This window comes from Amblyraja radiata, chromosome 17 (genome assembly GCF_010909765.2).
Source record: "Amblyraja radiata isolate CabotCenter1 chromosome 17, sAmbRad1.1.pri, whole genome shotgun sequence".
NCBI lineage: Eukaryota > Metazoa > Chordata > Chondrichthyes > Rajiformes > Rajidae > Amblyraja > Amblyraja radiata.
Window position 1 is genome coordinate 45,747,347 of NC_045972.1, and position 20,424 is coordinate 45,767,770.

General features: G+C 47.2%; 1 protein-coding gene across 4 annotated transcripts in view; it reads right to left on the reverse strand.

Moving 5' to 3' along the window:
- Positions 1–5,919: 5,919 nt before the first annotated feature.
- Positions 5,920–20,424, reverse strand: part of heatr3 (HEAT repeat containing 3) — a 48,175-nt gene continuing 33,670 nt past the window's right edge. For 2 of the 4 annotated variants that reach the window (XM_033036364.1, XM_033036367.1), the window contains exons 9-15: positions 16,232–16,377; positions 12,880–12,962; positions 11,963–12,099; positions 9,544–9,632; positions 8,549–8,698; positions 7,383–7,559; positions 5,920–6,174 (exon numbers count right to left, since the gene is read on the reverse strand). In XM_033036364.1, the coding sequence (XP_032892255.1) occupies positions 6,061–6,174; positions 7,383–7,559; positions 8,549–8,698; positions 9,544–9,632; positions 11,963–12,099; positions 12,880–12,962; positions 16,232–16,377 (896 nt within the window). In that variant the 3' untranslated portion in view covers positions 5,920–6,060. The remainder of the gene's footprint in view (positions 6,175–7,382; positions 7,560–8,548; positions 8,699–9,543; positions 9,633–11,962; positions 12,100–12,879; positions 12,963–16,231; positions 16,378–20,424) is intronic. The other 2 variants (XM_033036366.1, XM_033036365.1) reach the window with 2 other exon arrangements.

Consider the following 20,424-nt stretch of genomic DNA (forward strand, 5'->3'; position numbering starts at 1 on the left):
TCGTGCCCTCGGCTACAATTAACCAAATGAGATTCATATTATACAGAAAGGAACTGCAGGTGCTCCAGAACCAGGGGCCACAGTTTAAGAATAAGGAGTAAGCCATTTAGAACGGAGACGAGGAACTTTTTCTCACAGAGAGTGGTGAGTCTGTGGAATTCTCTGCCTCAGGGGGTGGTGGTGGAGGCCGGTTCTCTGGATGCTTTCAATAGAGAGCTAGATAGGGCTCTTAAAGATAGCGGAGTCAGGGTATATGGGAGAAGGCAGGAACGGGGTACTGATTGGGGATGATCAGCCATGATCACATTGAATGGCGGTGCTGGCTCGAAGGGCCAAATGGCCTACTCCTGCACCTGTTGTCTATTGTGCTGGTTTACACCGAAGATGGACATAAAATGCCGGAGTAACTCAGCGGGACAGGCAGCATCTCTGGAGAGAAGGAATGGGGAAACATCACCCATTCCTTATCTCCAGAGATGCTGCCTGTCCCGCTGAGTTACTCCTGCATTTTGTGTCTATCATTTGAGATCCATATTAAACAGATTCCGACGCTCAGGAAGATAAAACACAAAATGCCGGAGTCACTCAGCGGGACAGCGGGTCGATTTTCCCTGTAAACCAACATCTGCAGTTCCTTCCGACACAGTTTGATGTTCAGGAATGCTGTGATGGGGGGGGGGGGGGGGGGGGGATTCTATTTGTCATTAACTCTCTTTTAAAATCGCAGCAGCAAAATCATATCGTGAAATCATATCGCTTTTCAGGGCTTCCGCAACGGTGATTTCTCCCGCCCGAGTTGCGGGGTTGAGGATGACCTGGAGCGGGGCCTTACATCGCCCGGCGCGGCTTCAAATTGCCGCGGGGCTTATTTACCATCGCCCGCCGGGGGCTCCAACATCAAGACCCGGAGCGCGGCTTTGCATCGCCTGGCGCGGCTTTAATGGCCGCGGGACTTATTTACCATCGCCCGCCGGGGGCTTTGACTTTGACATCGGGAGGAGAACGAGGAGTGCAGGGGAGAGATAAGACTTTGCCTTCCATCACAGTGCCTGTGCCTTTGTCTGTGTGTGAATGTGTGTGAGTGACTGGTGGTGGTCGGAGGGGCCGTAGGCGCAGATTGGCAGCCACGCTTCCATCAGTCTGCCCCAGGGCAGCTGTGGCTACAGAAGTAGCTTACCACCACCGAGTGTGACTGAGGAGTGAATGAATAATGCGATGTAAAGCGCCTTGAGTATTAGAAAGGCGCTATATAAATCCCATCCATTATTATTATTATTATCACAGTGAGGAGGAGATTCGCTGTGACGGATGTGTGTGTAAATTGTGTTGTGTCTTGGTTCTTCTTCTTATTTGTATGACTGCAGAAACCAAATTTCGTTTGAACTTCTGGGTTCAAGTGACAACAAATAAAATCTAATCTAATCTAAGTGAAAATAAATTTTCAAAGTGCAATTTTTGTGTCTGAACCCAATTGTTTAATCAAAATTTTTAAAGCAAACTGCACTTTAAAATCAAAAGTAATCTATTTAATACAGTTATAATGACAGTACTGGTGGGCATCCTTGTGACAACCATTGTGAGTTGTGTTATTCCAGTTTTGGCCGTCTCAGCAGAGAAGCAGGAGGCATGGACTCAGTGGGCCAGGGGGGCCTGATTCTCTACTGTATCTCTAAATTAAACTGGAAAAAAAACCCGTCACCTCCAAAATCTCAGGAGCTAGTCGTGGTCTTTGGGAGCCAGCTGTCATCATATCTGGCAGCTGCGTTCACTTTTCTGTCCTCTCTCGCTGGCACGGGGCTCTGCCAGGTAGCGCCAAGTGCCTGGGATATTTCCTGGCACCGCTCACGGCTTGGGAACGAAAGATCAGTCTGTCCAACTGCTGTAACTCCAGCTGTACAAACGCACCCAACATTCCTCAATAGTAGAAGCAAATGTCAGTGCACAAAAAAAGAGTGCTTTCTGCATACAGGGAGGGTGGGGGGGAACAAAGGAGGACTCTGAGGGACAGGCAGCATCTCTGGATGAGACGAAACGTGGAGGAAGGAACTGCAGATGCCGGTTTACACCGAAGATATCCAGAGATGCTGCCTGTCCCGCTGAGTTGCTCCAGCTTATTGTGTCTTATCTTTGGTGTAAACCAGCATCTGCAGTTCCTTCCCACGCAGAACGAAGGAGGGCTTCGCCCGGGATACTTTGTAACTGTCGACGTCCTTTATGTGGTGACTCTTTGCATAACTTGGGTATAAAATTCATTCATCATCTCCATTCGCAGTACAATGTCAGGAATCATAAGGGCATGAGTGATAAGTGTTCAATCACGGCTGATCTATCTCTCCCTCCTGACCCTATTCTCCTGCCTTCTCCCCGTAACCTCTGACACCCATACTAATCAAGAATCTATCTATCTATCTCTGCCTTAAAAATATCCACTGACTTGGCCTCCACAGCCTTCTGTGGCAAAGAATCCCACAGATTCACCACCCTCTGACAAAAGACATTTTTCCTCATCTCCTTCCTAAAAGAACGTCCTTTAATTCTGAGAACGTTCTTTAATTCTCATTAGAGAGCTACCGAAATACATATACCCAACGAGAGCCTGTCGTTCACTGGTGGTAAAATATCTGAACCGCCTTCACCATCGAAGAAGGTCCCAACCCTATCTTACCGATTAGTGAAAGGCCTGGATAGAGTGGATGTGGAGAGGATGTTTTGCTCGTGCGGGAGTCCAGGACCAGAGGGCACAGCCTCAGAATAAAAGGACGTTCCTTTAGAAAGGAGATGAGGAAATTCTTTAGTCGGAGGTTGATGAATCTGTGGAATTCATTGGCAGAATCAGGCCATTCAGCCCATCGGGTCTGCTCTGCCATTCAATCATGGCTAATGTATTTTTCCCTCTCAACCCCATTCTATTGCCTTCCACCCATAACCTTTGACACCCTTCCTAATCAAGAACCTATCAAACGGTGGCGCAGCGGTAGAGTTGCTGCATTACAGCAAATGCAGCGCCGGAGACACAGGTTCGATCCCGACTACGGGCGCTGTCTGTACGGAGTTTGTACGTTCTCCCCGTGACCTGTGTGGGTTTTCCCCGAGAACTTCAGTTTCCTCTCACACTCCAAAGACGTACAGGTTTGTAGATTAATTGGCTTGGTAAATGTGAAAATTGTCCCTAGTGGGTGTAGGATAGTGTTAATATACGGGAATGCTGGTCGGCACGAACCCGGTGGGCCAAAGGGCCAGTTTCTGCACTGTATCTCTAAAACAATACCCATTGATGTGGCCTCCACCACCATCTGTGGCAATGAATTCCACAGATTCACCACCCTCTGACTAAAGAAATTCCCCCTCATCTCCTTTCCAAAGGTACGCCCTTTTATTCTGAGGTTGTGCTTTCTGGTCCTCGACTCTCCCACGGGTGGAAACATCCTCTCCACATCCACTCTATCCAGGCCTTTCACTATTCTGTAAGTTTCAATGAGGTCTCCCCTCATCCTTCTAAACTCCAGCGAGTACAGGCCCGGTGCCGTCAAACGCTTATCGTATGTTAACCCACGCATCACTGGGCTCATTCTCGTAAACCTCCTCTCCAATGGCAGCACATCCTTCCTCAGATAAGTCAGAGGGTGGTGAGTCTGTGGAATTCATTGCTGCAGAAGGCGGTGGAGGCCACATCAATTGATATTTCAAAGGTGGAGATGGATAGATTCTTGTTTAGTACGGGGGTCAGGGGTTACGGGGAGAAGGCAGGAGACCTGGGTTAGGAGGGAGAGATAGATCAGCCATGATTGAATACTGGAGTAGACTTGATGGCCATATCAAACAAGGTTAATTCCCGGGATGGCGGGACTGTCATATGCTGAGAGAATGGAGCAGCTGGGCTTGTACACTCTGGAGTTTAGAAGGATGAGAGGATATCTCATTGAAACATAAGATTGTTAAGGGCTTGGACACGCTAGAGGCAGGAAACATGTTCCCGATGTTGGGGGAGTCCAGAACCAGGGGCCACAGTTTAAGAATAAGGAGTAAGCCATTTAGAACAGAGACGAGGAAACACTTTTTCTCACAGAGAGTGGTGAGTGAATCTGTGGAATTCTCTGCCTCAGGGGGCGGTGGAGGCGGGTTCTCTGGATGCTTTCAAGAGAGAGCTAGATGGGGGTCTTAAAAACAGCTGATTGGGGATGATCAGCCATGATCACATTGAATGGCGGTGCTGGCTCGAAGGGTCGAATGGCCTACTCCTGCACCTATTGTCTATTGTCTATATGGCCCAATCCTGCTCCTAGAACTCATGAACAATTGCAGTTTGTTTTTACAGGGCGTTCGACATCCGCTGGGCTTTATGTAATTATGTGACCTCTATTTGTAGCACAATCTAACGGAAGACTGGTTGGTGGCGTTTACTAATCTAGCCCTCCACCTGACTATAAACCATCAAATAACTCGACAGGCTGGCCAACGGCCATTTGGATGAGTTCCCAGGTATCCGAGTGCAGCTCAGATTCCAGGATGCTGATGTATCTAATGTGCATCAGGGGCTTGGAATAATAATACTATACCTCAGCCGAGGTGACAACGTGTGGCTTCCTTCAGCTTCCTTCCAGGGAGCAGAAATGTTGGTCATTTTAAATGGTTTTCACGATTTTAGTGATGAAAGTCATCTGAGGCCTAAAGGGCAGCCAGTATTAAAGGTTGCCGAGCTACTTCCTTTACAGTTAGTAACACCAGCGGAATATGCTGGGGTAATCTGATGTGTAAACAGAACTCAAACTTGTACACCGTACAAGGATAGATTCTCAGTCAGGCTCAAACTTTGTTCCTCTCTCCTCCCCCTTTGGATTCCGACGTCATTGATGTGGGAGATGCCAAGTCTTTGGGGAAAATTGAACGACTCGACACTCCGGAGTGCCGAGAGGCCACTCTTTTACGCGCAACGGGAAAGGGATAGTAGCTGCAACTCATCGATTCAAGAGAAGCAGGGATCCCTAATAACTTTGGGAAAGTTTACCAGCACACTGGTTCTAGGACAGAGTTCAAATTGAACGCCTACACATAAAATATTAGCTTCATTACAATCATTCCAGAGAGTAGAGTTGCTGCCTCACAGCACCAGCGACCCGGGTTCGATCCTGACCTCGACTGCTGTCTGTGTGGAGTTTGCACTTTCTCCCCGTGACCGCGTGGGTTTCCTCCGGGTGCTCCGGTTTCCTCGCACATTCCCGACATACAGGTTTGTCGTTTAGTTTAGAGATACAGCGCGGAAACAGGCCCTTCGGCCCACCGGGTCCGCGTCGATCAGCGATCCCTGCACATTAACACTATCCTACACACACACACACACACACTACGGACAAATTTTACATTTACCAAGCCAATTTGCCTACATACCTGTGCAGCTTGGGATTGTGGGAAGAAACCGAAGAAAGATCTCGGAGAAAACCCACGCAGGTCACGGGGAGAACGTACAAACTCCGCACAGACAGCACCCGTGGTCTGGATCGAACCGGGATCTCCGGTGCTGCAAGCACTGTAAGGCAGCAACTCTACCGCTGTGCCATCGTGCCACCCTTTTAATTGACCCCTATAAAATCGCCCCTAGAGTGTAGGGAGTGGACGAGAAAATGGAATAACATAGAATTAGCGAGAATGGGTGATCAATGGTCGAAATGGACTCGGTGGGCCGAAGGGCCAGTTTCCATGCTATATCTCTAAAACTGTCTTAATTAACAGTTGTCATTAGCCCTATAGTGAATATCTGTCACGTTATATGAACTAGTTATGATTTAATTTTACAGACCGGAACGGTTTTTAATTTGGCCGGCATCAGAAAATTAAATGCAAATTATTTTTCTAAGTAGTTATGGAACGAACTGCCGTCAAAATCTAAAATCATTTTTTTTTTTAAACACCAAATATTGAAAATTTAATTAAAAAAGATTTAATGCATAAATCTAGATTTCATAAACTGGTTACTAAATGTCCGCCTTCATAATGATTGAACAGGATCTCAGGTGAAAATACTGATTTTGGCTGAACTTTGAACCAGCCTCCGTGGATATCTGTTTATTTATTCGTTAAAGCTTCGCGATAAGCGATAAATCTCCGGAGATTGATCTTCACGTTGTCCAGAACCAGTCGCTGATCTATGGTGAGGTTACCCTTTCCTTCCTTTTGGATCTAAAGTAAGAGTTTGCAGTCAGAGATAGTAACAATAACTGTGAAGAAATATTTATATTTATGAACATTTGTTCAACAGCCACTTTACTGATCAATATCACTTTATCCCCCCCCTCCTCTCCTGCTCGTCCCCTTCTTCCGATACCCACCCCCCCCCCTCTAGCTTTAGAGTTCACCCCTCTTCTCTCCTTATCCGACACCCATTTGTCTCCTTTTCACCTCTAGCCGTTGTCACCGACTCCACCCATCTGTCACCTGTATCCACCCATCACTCTCGACCCGAAACTTTACCGATCCATGTTCTCCAGGGATGCTGTCTGACCTGCTGAGCTACTCCAGTTTTTTTTCGTGTCTATCACTCTCCAGTCTTTGTCCCACCCCCCGCCTCTCTTAGAGTCAGCGCCAAAAAGCGCGGAAGCAGGCCCTTCGTAACCCAACTTGCCCACACCGAACAACATGCCCCATCTACTCTAGTCCCACCTGCCTGCGCTTGGCCCATATCCCTCTAGTCAAGTCAAGTCTACTTTATTCTAAAGTCTGAAGGGGTTTTGACCCGAAACGTTGCCTATTTCCTTCGCTCCATAGATGCTGCTGCACACGCTGAGTTTCTCCAGCAATTTTGTCTACCTTCGATTTTCCAGAATCTGCAATTCCTTCTTAAACAACTTTATTCTCAACCTGTCCTATTCATGTACCCCTCTAAACGTTTCTTAAAAGTTGCGATAGTAACTATTTTCCAGCTTTCTTGCCCCCCACCCCCACCACACCCCCACCCCCACCACACCCCCACCCCCACCCCCACCCCCACCCCCACCACAAAAAGTTTGAAGAAATGTCCCGACCCAAAACTGAAGCGGGTCCAGTCCAAAACATCTCCAGTCCATTTCCTTCATGGATGCTGCCTGACCTGCTCTATATACACACATACAAACACACTTATTTTATATGTATATAGGGGACGGGACGGGATATATTGGGTCCCACTTGGTCTAGTATATATATAAAAGTGTGTGTATATATATGTGCGTTTGTATATATATATATATATATACACACACACACTATATATATATATATATACACATATGCATTGTATACACACGATAATGTGCATCTAATGTATATATACACACACATATCTATATATACACACACACATTACATGGATGTATAATTTCTGCTACCACAGTACACGCTACAGAAATTACCCTCGATTTGAAGACGGGTTGGAATGATTTCAGGGCGTGGAGCAGCTTCATTTGCCGCGCTGCCCTGTCGGCCTCAAGTCCATCGGCAAACATGTCGATGAGGGCATCAAGGGCTTCGCCCACCACCACCAGCGACGAATCCTTGGTCATCACTTGCAGCAAGAAATCACCCATCACCTGCGACGTGTAAACACACGGGATTACACAAGGTCAAATTATTTACCAATGGCGGAGGCAACAGATCATTTTTATTCAGCGCACTGAGGCGCAGCGGGTAGAGCTGATGCCTCACAACGCCCCAGAGACCCAGGTTCAACCCTGACCTCGGGTGCTGACTGTGTGGAGTTTGCATGTTCTCACTGCCACCACGCGGTTTTTTTCACCGGGTGATCTGGTTTCCTCCCACATCCCAAAGACGTGCGGGTTTATCGGTTAATGGGCTTTGGTAAATTGCCCCTGGTGTGCAGGGAGTGGATGAGAATGTGGGACAACATCGAACTAGAGTGAACGGGTGATTGATGGTCAGCATGGGCTCAGTGGACCGAAGGGCCTGTTTCCCTGCTGTATCTCCAAAGTTATCCACGGGAGTAAAGGGTCTGGAACAGGAAGCTCGTACATCTTGGTGCAGAAACAAGGAACTGCAGATGCTGATTTACCAAGGAACGACACAAAGTGCTGGAGTAACTCAGCGGGTCAGGCAGCATCTCTGGTGAATATGGATAGGTGACGTTTCAGGTCAGGACCCTTTTTTTTGCAATGTTTACATCTTAAAAAGTCAATATAACTTGGTTTAAACCTGAGACTTTTAGACATTAGACATACAGTGCGGACACAGGCCCTTCGGCCCACCTAGTCCACGCCGACCGGCGATCGTCTGAACACAAGTTCCGTCCAACACTCGAGGGACAACTTAAAATTTACTGAAGCCAATTAACCTACACACCTGCACGTCTTGGGAGTGTGGGAGGCAGCCGATGCACCCGGAGAAAACCCATGCGGTCACGGGGAGAACGTGCAAACTCCGTACAGACATGCACAGATCGAACCCGTGTCTCAGGAGCTGCGAGCAGCTGTGAGTTCTAATGCTGTGCCACTATGCTGCCCTGAACTCAGGAACAGCGAGGTGAAAGCAGCTTGTTCTACGTAGCATATTATCTTCCCGCTACCTTGAGAGTGTCGCCGGTGTTCTCCTCCTTGGCGAGGATGTGGCCACTAATTCCCACCATGGCCACTACGTTGACACGGGCACTGGCGTTCTCACACTGGGCTCCCGCTTCACACAATCGCATCAGCTGCTCCACGCTCAGACCCTGCTGCCGGGCGAGGGAAAGGAAAGGGTTAAAGTGTCCACAAAGCTTTTCAGTTGTCACTGCAAACTCACCTGTGCAAAGTTTAGCAATGTTTGAATAAACTAAACTTGGCAGTGGCATTTGAGTGGCTTTTAGATCGGCACACAGCTACGCAGGGGATAGAGGGACATGAATCATGGGCAGGCACAGGAGATCAGTTTAACTTGGCGTCTGTTCCTAGACTCTCCCACTAGTGGAGACATCCTCTCCACATCCACTCTATCCTGGCCTTTCACTATTCGGTAAGTTTCAATGAGGTCCCCACTCATATAGAGTCATAGAGTGACACAGCATGTTAAACAGACTTTTCGGCCCAACTTGCCCACACCGGCCAACATGTCCCATCTACACTTGTCCCACCTGCCCGCGTTTGGCCCCTTATCCCTCCAAACCTGTCCTATCCATGTACCTGTCCAACTGTTTTTTAAACGTTGGCGGTAGTCCTTGCCTCAGCTACCTGCTCTGGCAGCTCGTTCCATACACCCACTACCCTTTGTGTGAAAATGTCACCCTTCAGTTTCTTATTAAATCTTTTCCCCTTCACCTTGAACTTATGTCCTCTGGTCCTCCTTTCTAAACTCCAGCGAGTCCAGGCCCAGTGCCGACAAACGCTATTGGACACTGTCGCCAGGGTGATGAAGCCCGTATGGCCGTGAGTAGTCGCCTAAAGAGTCGTACCTTGTTCTGGTCGCCGCTGGATTTTTAACATGTTGAACATTTTCGGAGACCTGCTGCGACTATGACGGGTGCCGGCAAGTCGCCGAAAAAGTCGCGTAAGTGGGACACAGGTCCTTAAATCTACCATGGCTTACTTGAGGAATATTGTTGGATGACATTATCTGCATCAATGATCTCTGTGCACCAGTCACGGCCTCCAAGAACTCAGAGTCCTGTGGGATCTCTGCAACAGAATGAAAACAAACATGTAACCAACACGCCAGCCGACCGGGGCACGGGGAACCCGCCCGTCGGTCGATCGGCGTAACCGGGACGGAGCTGGAGAGGTCGGACGGGAGGAGCGAGGGCCGGTGGGTGGGTGAACCGGGGTAATGCTGCCTCCAGCTGCAGGCTTGAAGGTGGGCTGCAGGGGGCGCCCTGGGACACAAAGATGGGAGAGGAGAGGAGAGGAGAGGGGAGGAGAACTGATCCAGTGAATCGAGCGCACAGGCCGACCGGACTTTGAAACATGGCGGCCCCCGCACGTGTGATCAATGCAAAAGGAACTTTACTGTGCAGTTGCATAAAGTGATAAATAAAGCACGATTGCACTATTGAGCTACAGGAGGCAAACAAATACAAGGTGTGCTCTCAGTATGGCCTTGATTATGACATTAAGTATAACGCTAAGAAAAGCCGCATAATGGTAATTAGAAGCGCTGAGGACAGGGAATCAACTTTTCCGACCTTTTATTTGTCAGACAGTCCTCTTGATGTGTGTGAGGAAATTAAATGCTTAGGTCATGTCATATCTGATGACTGGAAGGATGACAAAGACCTCTACCGACAGCGCTGTAAAATTTATCTTCAAGCCAACATGCTTATAAGGAAGTTTTATATGTGCTCTGATTCTGTGAAGTGTTCCCTGTTCAGAACCTACATCACACCGTTATATACTGCTCAATTGTGGTCTAATTATAAGAAAAAGAGTATGCAGAGGCTTAAGGTTGCATACAATGATGCAATGAGGTTGCTACTTCGTGTCCCTAGATGGCATAGTGCCAGTCAATTGTTTGTGTCCACTAGAGTGCCAACCTGTGAGGCACATCTTAAGACAGCTGATGTTTAGTTTTATGTGTCGCCTGGACAAGTCAGAGAACCACATAATTGAAGCCCTAGTCAGCCCTCTGAAAAGCTGCTATAGATTCACTTCTAAGCTAAGACGGCATTGGTGCAATAGCTTATATATATTTTAGGCTAATATGCAATTTTTTAATGTATCTTTGTAATTCTTTGTACTGTTTGATGTGTTATATGGACCTGTGTCTGAAATAAAGCTTTAATAAATAATAATAAATAAATAAAATCACATTAAACATCTAAATTTCAAATGATTCAAATCCACTAAAGACGGAGAGTTTAGAATTATTACGATTATCCAATTCAGTTTTGTCGCAGTTTTGGGAGTCAAATACTGGAACGGGCTTAGTGAGGAGTTGAAATTTTGTAGCTCTCTGTCGAGTTTCAAAAAAAGCCTTAAAATGTAAAATAATTAAGGATTATAATGTAAAATGATTGAAATGTAAAATATGTAAGGATTACAATTTAGAGGAAATTTTATTTATTTTTTTCTTTCCTTTGTAATGCTGATATTCTGCGTTATTTTATGGATTGTATAGGATAGGCACAAATAGGCTTTGTGGCTTCTGCCGATTCCTTTTTTGGTCATTGATTATGTGAACGTTGTGTGATATTAAGGACCCTTATCACCCATCACACCACATCTTCTCCATTCTGCCATCTGGGACGAGGTAGGTACAGGAGTATCGGCTGCTAAACCAGCAGGATGCTACACAGCAATAAAAATGGTTAACGGACTGTGTCCCCTCCCCATACATCATACACCCCCACACATCTAACCTCGCCCAAACTTTGACAGCTAGGCACCCGACACCTTCCCCAACATGTTCCCGATGTTGGGGAAGTCCAGAACAAGGGGTCACAGTTCAAGGATAAGGGGGGAATCTTTTAGGACCGAGATGAGAAAAACATTTTTTCACACAGAGAGTGGTGAATCTGTGGAATTCTCTGCCACAGAATGTAGTTGAGGCCAGTTCATTGGCTATATTTAAGAGGGAGTTAGATGTGGCCCTTGTGGCTAAAGGGATCAGGGGGTATGGAGAGAAGGCAGGTACAGGATACTGAGTTGGATGATCAGCCATGATCACATTGAATGGCGGTGCAGGCTCGAAGGGCCGAATGGCCTACTCCTGCACCTATTTTCTATGTTTCTATGTTTCTATGTCAAGGTAAAGTCACTGTTCGGTCTGAATGTCTGTTTTTAGTTCAATTTTAGGACGATTTTAGATATGTTAATTTTAAAGTCGTATGTATTTATTCTGTTTTTTATTAATTACACTGACAGGAACTGATGAGAAACAATTTTTCGTTTCTTCTGTGTATGAAAATACTCAGTGAAATGACAATAAAGTTAATACTGAATACTGAAATTGATACAGTCTTTTTAATGTATGGCCAAAATAAATTATTCATTCATTCATTCAATTCACTCACCGGACTGAGAGAAGACGAGGTTTGTGAGATGCTGAGAGAGTGTGTGAAGGGCAGCAGGCCCACCGAGTCTTTCCACGTCCAGAGTTGAGAGCAGATTATTCAGGCAGGTCAGGGCTCTACACTGTATACGCATCATCCTACAGAAAACACACACCAGACTTTACAGGTGTTTACGAAGGAACTGCAGATGCTGGAAAATCGAAGGTAGACAAAAATGCTGGAGAAACTCAGCGGGTGCAGCAGCATCTATGGAGCGAAGGAGATAGGCAACGTTTCGGAATGAAACGTTGCCTATCTCCTTCGCTCCATAGATGCTGCTGCACCCGCTGAGTTTCTCCAGCATTTTTGTGTACCCAGGCTTGACAGGTTTGTTTAGAGGTCCAGCGCGGAGACAGGCCCTTCGGCCCACCGAGTCCGCACCGACCAGCGATCCCCGCACACTAACACTACCACACACACACACAGACACACACACACAAGGGACAATTTACACATTCACCAAGCCAATTAACCTACAAACCTGTACGTCTTTGGAGTGTGGGAGGAAACCGAAGAACTCGGAGAAAACCCACGCTGGTCATGGGGAGAACGTGCAAACTCCACACAGACAGCACCCGTAGTCGGGGTCGAACGTTCTTGATTAGTACGAGTATCAGGGGTTACGGGGAGAAGGCAGGAGAATGGGAGAGATTACACTGACAGGAGGGAGAGATAGATCAGCCACGATTGAATGACAAGAGTAGACTTGATGGGCCGAATGGTCTAATTCTACTCCAATTCCTTATGACCATACGAACGTGGGTCTCTGGCGCTGCGAGGGAAGCAACTCTACCGCTGCGCCGTCGTGCCGCCACAACGGTTCCAACTTTAACACCACGTTTGTATCTCCTCGCCAAAGTTACAAGGTCCAGACTTACTTTGCCAACAAGGGTCGCCAAGGAGGACTCTCCGTACAAGCATCCACCGTGACACTCTCTGCAAACACCGTCTTCTCCAAAACCTACGGATTTACCAATCAAAACAAACGTTACCCACAAGCGGAGCAGATCACCAGCACACAGAGAGCGGCCAATCACTAGAGAAGGAACAAGGACAACTGCGGCACACACACACATTGCGGGCCGATGGGCCTGCGACTTGGCTGGACTGTTCCACGTGCCACATAACTTCAGAACAGCCTCATCTTTTCCTCAACAGCCTCGTTTCTTTAGTCAGAGGGTGACTTATCAGTGGGATTCTGCGGCACAGAAGGCTGTGGAGGCCAAGTCAGTGGATATATTTAAGGCAGGGATAGATAGATACTTGATTAGTACAAATGTCAGAGGTTATGGGGAGAAGGCAGGAGAATGGGATTAGGAGGGAGAGATAGATCAGCCATGATTGAATGGCAGAGTAGACGATGGGCCGAATGGCCAAATTCTGCTCCTATCATGACCTGGGCACTGTATTTGTACTGGAATGCTTATTTCCATAAGATGGATGTCGGAAGATCTAATTAGTTATCATTCTCTGCAGCTCGTTTTCTTCATCTTCTCTATGTCCAATGGTGCTTTCATTGTTATGTGTGCAAATATTAATGTCGCAGTTCATTTATTTTCGGAAGTCCAGTCCAGTATTCCCACACTCCAAACACATCTCTGATTACGGGATCAGGATTACAGAAATTCCCCCTGCTTTCCATTCCTGTGGGATTTTTTGTTATAAGAGCAAAGATTGTGACTGTGGTTCAATATTGCACCAGATATTTAATGCGCCTAAGGGCGGCCCAGCGTTAGACTCGCTGCCTCACAGCGCCTGAGACCCGGGTTCGATCCCGACTACGGGTGCTGTCTGTACGGAGTTTGTACATTTGCCCGGAGACCGCGTGGGTTTTTCTCCGGGTGTTCCGGTTTCCTCCCACACTCCAAAGACATACAGATTTGTAGGTTAATTGGCTTCTGTAAATATATTAAACTGTCCCTTGTATGTAAGATCGTGTTGGTGTGCGGGGATCGCTGGTTGGCGCAGACTCCGCGGGCCGTAGGGCCTGTTCCCGCACTGTATCCTTAAATTAAAACTAAACTCCAAAGACATACGGGTTTGTAGGTTAATTGGCTTCAGAGGGTGGTGGAGGCCGGTTCTCTGGATACTTTCAAGAGAGAGCTAGATAGCGGAGTCAGGGGATATGGGGAGAAGGCAGGAACGGCGTACTGATTGGGGATGATCAGCCATGATCACAGTTTCCGCTCTGTATCTCTAAAGCCTAGAGTGGAAAGTCTACACAATCTACTTTCAGATTTCTGGGAGTTTGTGTGAAGTTTTGCTGCCATCCACTCTACCAGTGTTACATGTGAATATTTCGATTCACACTCGAACTGCAAGTGAGAAACTCTAACAAGGTAACAATTTGATTCCTCAGCTGCCAAAAGACTCCCTTCCCCAGAGACGGGAAACACCTCCACCCATGCCAACCCATGCCCAGGTATTCACAGTTTGTAGGGTTTGTAGGTTAATTGGCTTCAGAGGGTGGTGGAGGCCGGTTCTCTGGATATCAAGTGCGCTCGTGATTTTGTCCGGATTAAAGGAGGTGCCAGATCACCAGTTGCCGGAAGATCGAAGACGGACCGGCACTTTGAAACCTGTCTATCTTCCACTGACTAATATTATTGTTCGACAGCTTTGCATAAAATCTAGTTGTAAATAAATATTATTTTCGTCATTGTTACGAACTCATTCCCAGCTGTTACATTTCTGAAGCTACAAAGCTAAACACGCCTTCATCCATTATATATTCTCTCAAGATACATGTAGGGGGAAATAGCTTGATAAGAAAATAGCCCTTCGGCCCATCGAGTCTGCACTGACCAGTGATCACTCCACACACTGACACTATCCTACACACACACTGCGGACAATTTTACCGATTAACCTACAAACTTGCAGGTGTTTGGAGTGTGGGAGGAAACCGGAGCACCCGGAGAAAACCCACGCAAGTCACGGGGAGAACGTACAAACTCTGTACAGACAGCACCCGTAGTCGGGATCGAACCCGGGTCTCTGGCGCGGTGAGGCAGCAACTATACCGCTGCGCCACCGTGCCGGATAGGAAAGGTTTCAGTGGTGATTCAATGTCTTGTGTAATGAGGTCCACTAAAATTCTTATTTGCATGCAGTGCAGTAATGGTGTTAGCGTATGCAAGCACAATCTTAGATTAAGTACATGTGTGTAGCAATAGCAGAGAATGTATATACATGGGCCAAACACGGGTCGGTGGGACTAGAGGAGATGGGGCATCTTGGTTGGCGGGGGCAAGTTGGGCCTCTTTCCAAACTGTCCCAAGATGCAGCACAGAACGCCACAGGAGATCCTTTTTCCCAGTGGCCATCAACATAGAAGCATAGAAACAAGGTGCAGGAGTAGGCCATTCGGCCCTTCGAGCCTGCACCGCCATTCAATATGATCATGGCTGATCATCCAACTCAGTATCCTGCACCTGCCTTCTCTCCATACCCCCTGATCCCTTTAGCCACAAGGGCCACATCTAACTCCCTCTTAAATACAGCCAATGAACTGGCCTCAACTACCTTCTGTGGCAGAGAGTTCCAGAGATTCACCACTCTCTGTGTGAAAAATGTTTTCCTCATCTCGGTCCTAAAAGATTTCCCCCTTATCCTTAAACTATGACCCCTTGTTCTGGACTTCCCCAACATCGGGAACAATCTTCCTGCATCTAGCCTGTCCAACCCCTTAAGAATTTTGTACGTTTCTATAAGATCCCCCCTCAATCTTCTAAATTCTAGCGAGTACAAGCCGAGTCTATCCAGTCTTTCTTCATATGAAAGTCCTGACATCCCAGGAATCAGTCTGGTGAACCTTCTCTGTACTCACTCTCTGGCAACAATGTCTTTCCTCAGATTAGGAGACCAAAACTGTACGCAATACTCCAGGTGTGGTCTCACCAAGACCCTGTACAACTGCAGTAGAACCTCCCTGCTCCTATACTCAAATCCTTTTGCTATGAATGCTAACATGCCATTCGTACTGTCAAACTGTACAGCTCCTTCCCCCTTTTGTCGTGGGGTAGACTGAGACTGACTACCCCCCCCCCCCCCCCCCCCCCCTCCCCACCCCTCCCCAATCCTTTCCAATTAATTTCATGCTTCATGTACTATGTGTTTTTTATAACTGTTGGCTGATCAATTCCCCTCCTGGGATCAATAAAGTTCTGTCGTATCGTGTGGTAAGGTACGACTGTGATAATCACCACGGAGGGATTTGTTGGTCGTTACCTTTTTTGGAATGAGGTTGTTGACCAGAGCGGAGAGGACTTCTGCAGACAGGCAGAGCGGAGAAAGAAGTGACCCGGGCCCTTCAGTCACACACTCGTCACTGTCATCACTGCTCACTATCTCCTCCCATTCATCGTCTGACGGCTCTGAGAACAAACAGCAACACAGAGGATGGATGGGGATCAGTAATCAGTTTACTTTCAACATAGACAATAGGTGCAGGAGTAGGCCATTCAGCCCTTCGAGCCAGCACCACCATTCAATGTGATCATGGCTGATCATCCCCAATCAGTATCCTGTTCCTGCCTTCTCCCCATATCCCCTTGACTCCGCCATGTTTAAGAGCCCTATCTAGCTCTATCTAGCTTCAAAAAGGCTGGCAGCATCACCAAGGACCCACACCATCCTGGCCACACACTCATCTCCCCGCTGCCTTCAGGTAGAAGGCACAGGAGCCTGAAGACTGCAACGTCCAGGTTCAGGAATAGCTACTTCCCCACAGCCATCAGGCTATTAAACTCAACTCAAACAAAACTCTGAATATTAATAACCCATTATCTGTTTATTTGCACTCTATCTGTTTTATTTATTCATGTGTGTATATGGACACACTGATCTGTTCTGTATTCATGCCGACTATGTTCTGTTGTGCTGAAGCAAAGCATGAATTTCATTGTCCTATCTGGGACAATAAACTCTCGTGAATCTTGACTCTCTCTTGAAAACATCCAGAGAACCGGCCTCCACCGCCCTCTGAGGCAGAGAATTCCATAGATTCACAACCCTCTGTGTGAAAAAGTGTTTCCTCGTCTCCGTTCTAAATGGCTTATTCCTTATTCTTAAACTGTGGCCCCTGGTTCTGGACTCCCCCAACATCGGGAACATGTTTCCTGCCTCTAGCGTGTCCAAACCCTTAATAATCTTATATGTTTCAATGATCCAATAATGAACCCGAAGCATCTCCTTTAAACTTTGCTCCTCTCACTAGCTCCTGCCTTCTATTCTTTTACATTTTCACCCTGGGGTTAAAGGTTCCGACTGCCGACTCATCACATAATTGTGTGTCCACCTCAGGTCTCCCCTCAACCCCCCATCACAAAGGCCACAACCTCCCACCGTTTCACACTAACTTCACAAAATTCCATTGTGCGTTCAGTTATTGGTTGGATAACCTTGGAAGCTGCTCTGACCAGCACCCAGAAATTAATTAGATCGACTGTCACCCAACGGCAAGGTGCTTAAGTGTACACATTTCACTAATTGGTCCTTCAATAAGTTTGTTATGTCTAATAGGTGAAGCCACAGGGAGGAATGTTTTCGTCGAGCAGTTAATATCTCAGATAATATTCTCACAAATGGTTGCAATAGTCCAATGTTGGTTTAGTTTAAGGTAGACACAAGTGCTGGAGAAACTCAGCGGGTGCAGCAGCATCTATGGAGCGAAGGAAATAGGCAACGTTTCGGGCCAAAACCCTTCTTCAGACTGATTTAGATTAGTTTAGTTTCATTTAATGTAGAGACCCAGCGCGGAAACTGGCCCTTCGGCCCACCGAGTCCATACTGACCAGCAATCGAAGTACACTAGGCAGGCCCCCCTCAGTCATGACTGACCATGGGTGATGCATCCTAGCTGTTGGCTGCTTGCTCCAAGCCTCGGCTGGAGCAGCGCCACTTGTGGCTGAAGAGATTAATGCGGGAGTGACAGTCTCTGTGGCAAAGATCACATCTGTGTGTGTGTGTGTGTGTGGGGTCTCCGGTTTGTTGAAGTTACCGCGCTCCTGCTTGTCAGCCGCTGCGTTCAACAGTTCACGCGGACACTATCTGACACACACTTGGGACAATTTACACTTACGCCAAGCCAATTAACCTACAAACCCCTGTACGTCTTTGGAGTGTGGGAGGAAACCGAAGATACCGGAGAAAACTTACGGGGAGAACGTGCAAACTCCGTACAGATAGCACCCGTAGTCGGGATCGAACCCTGGTATCTGGCGCTGCAAGGCAGCAACTCTACCGCTGCGCCACATGAATTGGACCCACACAGTGATCACTGCCAGGGATGGTGGTGGAGGCTGATACTATAGTGGCCTTTAAGAGGCTTTTAGATGTATGTGCAGGGAACGCAGGCATGTGAATGTGGTGCACAGGTACAGGTGTTGGGGTGAATATATCATCAGCAGCTGGACTGAAGTGGTGATGGACAGAGAGGCTCATGGCCATTATCGGTTCAGTTTGGGGCTAAAGAGAATACCCAGATAGTACATGGTCTGGTTTGGATAAATACAGCAACTAGTGAGACGGATGGAACACCACCAGACTCAGGAACAGCTTCTTCCCCTCTGTTATTAGGCTTCTGAACGGTCCTTCCATAAGCTGGGGTACTGTCTGATTCACCTCTACCCCATTGCGGACATTGGACTTAGTCTCTGGAACTGATGCGCTACAATGTACAGGTATCAGGGGTTACGGGGAGAAGGCAGGAGAATGGGGTTAGGAGGGAGAGATAGATCAGCCATGATTGAATGGCGGATTAGACTCGATGGCCTCATTCTACTCCTATTCCTTACGGCCTTGTGACTGAATGCTGAGAACTATAATCTGCACCCTGTATCTTCCCTCGTGCTCTATACATTACACTGGAGTTTGACGATTGTATCTATGTGTGGTATATCTGAGCCGTTTGGATAAGTAAGTAAGTTTATTGGCCAAGTATTCACATACAAGGAATTTGCCTTGGTGCTCTGCCCACAAGTAACAACATGACATACAGTGACAGTTACGAATGACTCAGAAAACACTAAACATTAATAATAATAAAACATTAATGATAAAACACTATTGATCAAGCATGTGAACCAACAAAATACCAGATCAAAGGGAGGCTACAGACTTTTGGCTGTTGAGTAGAGCAACTACTCGTGGATAAAAACTGTTTTCATGTCTGGCTGTGGCAGCTTCGACAGTCCGGAGTCGCCTTCCAGAGGGAAGTGATTCAAAGAGTTTGCGTGCAAAACAAAGCTCATCACTGTTCCTTGGGGCACGTGACAGTAAATAAACCTAAACTTAAAATAAACATCTATGAATGCAGTTTATGGCGAAGATTGCCAAGGATGTCTGGATACTGTGAGCCTCTGTCTTGAAGATAGTCAGCAACTGAGCCTCTACTGCCCTCTTGTGGGGATTCTTCCAAAGATTAAATATTCTCCCGTTAAAGAAATTACCTTGTGATAAATGGCAAACCGCACTTATTGGAGACGATGACCTCTGGTTATTAGTCCCGTAATGTCAACGCTACACCTTCCCTGGAGAGCACCAGACGGCGTTTGTATGTTTCAATCAGATCGCCTCTCATTCTTCCAAACTCAAGAGAGAATAGGATCAGTTTAGAAGGACGAGGGGGCGGGAACCAACATCATTGAAACTTACCCGAATAGTGAAAGGCCTGGATCGAGTGGAAGCGGACAGGATGTTTCCACTAGTGGGAGAGTCTAGGACCAGATGCCATAGCCTCAGAACAAAAAGAAAGGAGACGAGGAGGAATTTCTTTAGCCTGAAGCTGCTCCTGACCCTGGGACTCAGCGGGTCAGGCAGCATCCGTGGAGGGAATGGACAGGCGGCGTTTCGTTTTGGGACCCCTCTTCAGATCGACAAGGACCAATCTCCCCCCGATCGGTCACTCCCTCTTCTCCCCTCTCCCATCAGGCGAGAGGTACAGAAGGGTGAAAACGCACACCTCCAGATTCAGGGACAGTTTCTTCCCTGCTGTTATCAGGCAACTGAACCATCCTACCACAACCAGCGAGCAGTCCTGAACTGCTATCCACCTCATTGGTGACCCTCGGACTATCTTTAAGAAGGAACTGCAGATGCTGGAAAATCGAAGGTAGACAAAAATGCTGGAGAAACTCAGCGGGTGAAGCAGCATCTATGGAGCGAAGGAAATAGGCGATTTCGGGTCGTTTCGACCTGAAATATCGCCTATTTCCATCGCTCCATAGAAGCTGCCTCACCCGCTGAGTTTCTCCAGCATTTTTGTCTACCCTCGGATTATCTTTGATTGGACTTTACCTGGCACTAAACGTTATTCCCTTTCTCATGTATCTGTACACTGTGGGCAGATCGATTGTAATCATGTATTGTCTTTCCGCTGACAGGTTAGCGCGCAACAAAAGCTTTTCACTGCACGCCTGAAG